Here is a 5,225-nt window from a genome sequence, read left to right as displayed (position 1 = left end):
CATGGCGCGCTCCCGTTTGCCTGAAACTTTGTTAATATGCTACGAGAATGCGCAATTCAGTCCGCGCAACAGGCTGAATACACATCAAAGTTTAACGACATTGTAATACTGTTTTCATTTTTTTAACAATTAAAATTTAAAGTGCACTCAAACTGCAGTTTAAAGCAAATTATAAATAAATATAATAAAACGTTTTAGAATTTAATCTTTAACCTAGTTTTTCTGACTCATTTCAGCTTTGTTGCGTTTCCTTCATGTCTGAAATCAGCTTTAAGGCCTTCAGAATAAAAAATAATAATAATCTAGACATTTATTTTGTAAAAAAAATACAAACTTCCGGCCTAGCAGTCATTGATGATGTTGGTAAAAAAAAATGCCCGTGTTTTTTATTTATTTAGTTTAACTAAAGTGGCAGGAAGATGAAGATGATTTCCGGGCATGAATGGAGACACTGCAGCTGTTCAACATCTGATCATCTTTTAATTCACACTTTAATTCATCTTTTTTTTTGTTTCTCGTCACAAGTTTTGTGTAAATAAATTAGCAGCTTCATTCAATCCAAACAAAACACACGACTCCTCTGCTTGGTCCCGGAAGTATGTACATGTGGGGGTAGGAGGGGAGAGGGTGTGGGTTGATCAACATGTTGCCGAAACAACCCGTCAGTCTGAGTCTTCCTCCTCCTGCCGCAATTTTCTCTCTGTCTCTTTTTTGTTTTTGGTGCCGCTCAGTCACGCGCTCAGGCTTCAGGTGTTCTTTTATTTATTTATTTTTTAACTTCCTGCAGAGAAGAAGAAGTCCGGAGTCAGCCTCTGCAGTCAGTCGGGTTCCTAGTTTGTGGAGATGTCCACAGTGTTTTATGATCAAACCAACTCCGTTCAGAAAAAGCGGAATTTTCTTGCATCGGTGCCGCAGTTTGAAAAAGAAAAAAAAAGAGAGAAAAGAATCGCACCTCTTTAAACAGTGATGAATAATAATTATTTTCAGATTTTACTTTTTATTTTTTCTGATTTCTCAATTCAATGATGTAAAATTATTTTATAAAAATCAAATGAAATGTAATAAAGATAATTATTATCGCAAAGATATCCCGAAAGTAATAGCGCTGCAGTGAGAAGATTTTTAAAGATTTTACTTCATGAAAAATAATCACATGATTATTTTGAATTATCCTCCTTTATGTTTGAATTTGTCACATTTTCAGATCAGTTTCATTCACTTCATTTGATATTTTTTCTTTTCTCTAAGCTTCGATGAAAGAAATCTGTTAAAATAGAAACTATAAAAAATAATAAACCCATCACATTAAACTCATTCACGTTTCTTTCTTTTCTTTCTTTCCTTTTTTTAATGAGTTCTGCGATTTTTGAAAATCTTGAATCCGATATTTTCACAATAAAACAACCCCTCCCCCCTTAAACGCGGCTCGCGGCCTCTCAGTCCGGCCTCGGTCCTCCCGCTTCTTCTTCTACGGTCTGGCCTGCTCCATCTGCTGGTGCTGACTCCTTATTGCGAAGCGGCTCACGTGCACGGGGATGGGCACCACTATTTTGGGGTTCCGGGACGGCTCCCCGGACTTGTTGTTCACGTTTCCAGCTTTCACGCGTTTCCACTTCGCGCGCCGGTTCTGGAACCAGATCTTCACCTGCACTTCGCTCAGCTTGAGCGCATGCGCGATCTGGGAGCGCTCGGTGAGGGACAGGTACTTCTTGCAGTGGAACTCCTTCTCCAGCTCCAGCAGCTGCTCGCTGGTGAACGCCGTCCTCCTCCGCCGGTTCTTCCCACCGCCTCCGCCCCCCGCGCCTCCTCCTCCCGTCCCGGAGCCGCCGCCGGGGGGCCCGTGCAGGTGCGGGCCTTCATCCAGACCTCCTCCGTCTCCGTCCTCTTTGTGGCACATGGAGGTGAGGTTGTCGTCCGAGCTATAGTCCAGGTCGCTGTCCATGGAGAAGCTCTCGTCCTTTCGGCCGCACTCCTCCTCCTTGGAGTCTTCTTTGCTGTGTGCTCTGACTGTGAGGAAGAGGAGGGACACACAGCACCACCAGTGAGACCAGGACAAAACCAACAAACTTTATCAGTTTAAGGCAGAAACAAACGTGACAAAAAGTCACCAAAATATTTAAACGCGCTTCTTCCGTTTTCCCCTCTTATTTTCACAGTTTTGATGCTTCTTTACAAAAGATTTCTGATTATTTCATTCTGAATAATAAATTAAGCGACCCAATAAAATAATTTTCTCTCACAATCTGCACTTTTTATTAATCGCAAAGTTTAATTTACAGCTATTACATGTAAGAAATGAGCGAAAATGCGCATTTAAGATTTCTTTAAATGCTCCGCGTGTTTGGGGGGAAATTGATTAACATGTAAAAGCCAAAAACTTTATATTTTTCTAAATATGTTAAGAAGAAAAGTTCTGTGAGAGATATGTTAGGAGGAGATGCTGTTAGAATAATTAAATATGAGGTTAGATTTACATTTTTAATGCGAAACTGTGACGTGTGGAAGCTGAAGGGGTGAGGAGGGCGGTGGCTGCGTTGGGGGTGGAGGTATGTGCGTGGTGGGGTTAGGGGTGCAGTTGTCGTGTCTCGTGTCAATATCCATCATGAGGTTAGTGTGGCTCCAAAGAACGCGCTCCGTGAGGATTTTTATTTTCATGCGTAATTACGCGCGGAGTGTCTCCGCGCGGCCTTTCCCCCGCACCTCCCCCTCAGCGTGACACTCTAATGTGTCAGAGATCATCACAAATAAGGGACCCGAGAGGGAACAAATGTGTTTGTTTTATATGAGGAAGCAATAAAAGCGGTGGCGCAGGATTTTTTTTCTCCCCTGTCAGTGAACATTCAAATCAGGATGATTTATCGGCAAAGACAAAAATCAATCAGAATAATTTCAATAATTATTAGAGATTAAATCGACCCACATGGATCCCACTTTTATGAGAATTGTGAAGTTTGGTTTTTAAAATTAATCAATTATTGTTATTATTGGTATTTCTTTTAAAGCTTTAAAATGTTGATTTACAGAAATTAAAAATGAGCGCTGGGCCTGCGAATAATTCCCGAATAATTTATTTTGAAAACGCAAATAAAAACGTTTAAAATCACTGAAGAAAATCAAATTTAAATGTCCCAGTTTCTTTTTGAAAATCGTCGTTAAAAAGCAGATTTTTTTTAGTTAATTTCTTGCTTCAATAAAACAGATCAAACCTGGACGGTTTTTGTTTAAACACGTGAAACTCTGTAAACAATGAGGAAATATTCTCGCGTTTCAGCTTCATTTATTTCTCAACATAACATCTCATCAAACGAACTAAAGTCTTTAAAATTAGGATTTTTTTCCTTCACTGAAATCAGATAAAATGATGAATTTTTCAGCGGGAAACGGGATGAGGAACCCGCCTACCTGTGGATGCGTGTACCGGCGTGTCCGTGTCGTGGAAACCCGGCAGCGCCGCAGACTCCTTCCCCTGCAGGAAGCTCTTTCCGTCCTCCGCGTCCAGCCGCAGCTCCTGAGCTTTGTCGAAGACCGCATGCAGTGCCTGAGAGCCGAACTTCCTGGCTGCCTCCTGGTGCTGCTGGGACGGGGAGAAGCCGCCGGGGAGCGAGGCCATGAGGGTAGAGGTGAGCGCCATGCCCTGCGTCAGGCCCTGCGTCAGGCTGGAGCAGAAGCCGCTCTGCAGGCTCGGGATCTGGGGGTGCGGGTGATGTCCGGTGGGGAGCGCCTGTTGGAGGCCCGGGGGTGGCGGTGGGGGCGGCTGGAGCACCACCGACCGGTATGGCATGAACATCGGGTACCCGGTGTAGACGAAGTGTCCCGGGCTGGGCTGAGGTGGCCCCCCGATCAGAGAGTCAATGCTGAAGGCGGTGGTGCTTCCGAGTGGCCGCTGCATCACCATGAAGGACGGACTGAACGCTGCGCTCATATGAACGACCGCTGGAGCTCGGAGGAGACCGGATAGGAGTCGCTGCGGGCGGAGGAGCCGCGGGGGTCACCGCCGTTGTGAGGAAAGCCCACAGAGGCTCAGAGGAGCGATAATCCCAGCAGAGAAGAGCATCCCATCAGTGCGGCGGAGGAGAGAGAGTCCCTAAGAGGAGCCGAGAGAGCAACACTTCTTCCTCCTGATTTTAGTTTCCACACAAAAAACAAAACCAGAGAATCCACTGTGCGTGTTTCCGCTCGCACTGACGCACAGTGCGCACCTCAGGGTCCCGCGCCGCTCCACTTCAACTTGACCGGACCCGGTGTCACAGCAGCGGGCTCTTCTCCCTTACTCATCCGCTGACACGGTGTGGGTTTGTGTGTGTCCTCGGTGTATGTGTCTGTAAGCGTGTGTGTTTTTTCACCCACTCGGCGCGCGTCCAGCAGTGTTTTGGATTTAAATTGCGCTCCCCTCAGTTTAATTGCGCTGCCTTCTCCGAGAGGGCTCCTCCCCACTCCCCGCGCTCTACGCGATGATTGGCTGGCTGAGATGACGCGATAGGGCGGCTTTGGTATCCTGGATGAATGGCAATTACACTGAGTGGAACCTCGGGCCATTTAGGCCCGAGAAAACACATCATTGTAAATAATAAGCTACAGATACAGATCATTTAAAAATCCGCATAAATCACCAGGTAATAGTGATCCGGCAAATAATCGGAGCTCCTGAGCTGCAGGATTTATGTGCACGGTGATGTTTAGAGCCTTTTTGTAGACACAGAGGAAAGATGCTTTAGTTCAATTCATTTTTTTTCTTGGACATTCATCAGAGTGTTGTAGCTGCTTCATGTTCCTCCTTGAAGGCTGGACAGCAGGCTTAAAGTCAAAGCTTCTTTGTCCTTCTCTGGCTGAGAGTTAAAAGCCTCTTTGGTGCCTGACATTCACCTACATCTGTGATGACATCCATCCTTTCATAACCAAATCATATATGTTTGTTTTTAAACATTAGATGGCAGAGAATTTACTTTTTTTCTGTGGAGGGTCAGATCAGACTGCTGGCATAGAGAAAGGTTTTCTGTAAAAGCGTGCTAAGAATTAATTCTGTAATTTGTAGTTTCACCCGATGGCGGCAGTCTTGTCTTGTTATTTCAGCAGCTAAATCCAGACACTATGAATCAGAAGTTTGTCTGTTTGTCTTGTTGTCATATCACATTGTAATGCTCCAGCACTTTATCACCCAGGTTTAATACAGAAAAGCACACTGAAAGAATATTTAGGACTAAAATATTTTTTATTCTATCTTTTAA

General features: G+C 44.5%; 1 protein-coding gene across 1 annotated transcript; it reads right to left on the bottom strand.

Moving 5' to 3' along the window:
• Positions 1 to 474: 474 nt before the first annotated feature.
• Positions 475 to 4,351, bottom strand: LOC146547168 (homeobox protein GBX-2-like). Its single transcript, XM_085264584.1, has 2 exons — positions 3,403 to 4,351; positions 475 to 2,007 (listed from the first exon to the last, which is right to left on the bottom strand). The coding sequence occupies exons 1-2, from the start codon at positions 3,920 to 3,922 to the stop codon at positions 1,469 to 1,471; spliced, it is 1,059 nt and encodes a 352-aa protein (XP_085120710.1). The 5' UTR covers positions 3,923 to 4,351; the 3' UTR covers positions 475 to 1,468.
• Positions 4,352 to 5,225: the final 874 nt, after the last annotated feature.

Source organism: Mchenga conophoros, linkage group LG23, assembly GCF_057382185.1.
Source record: "Mchenga conophoros isolate Kocher_MC1m ecotype Shallow Benthic linkage group LG23, M_conophoros_male_GT1.1, whole genome shotgun sequence".
NCBI classification, from domain to species: Eukaryota; Metazoa; Chordata; class Actinopteri; order Cichliformes; family Cichlidae; genus Mchenga; species Mchenga conophoros.
This window is presented reverse-complemented; position numbering and strand designations above follow the sequence as displayed.

Bases quoted from the DNA above. Each gene is read 5' to 3' on its own strand.
- LOC146547168 (XM_085264584.1), bottom strand. From the start codon at position 3,922: ATGAGCGCAGCGTTCAGTCCGTCCTTCATGGTGATGCAGCGGCCACTC. The intron at 2,008-3,402 runs GTAGGCGGGTTC...TCTTCCTCACAG, and splicing joins GCCGGTACACGCATCCACAG to TCAGAGCACACAGCAAAGAA.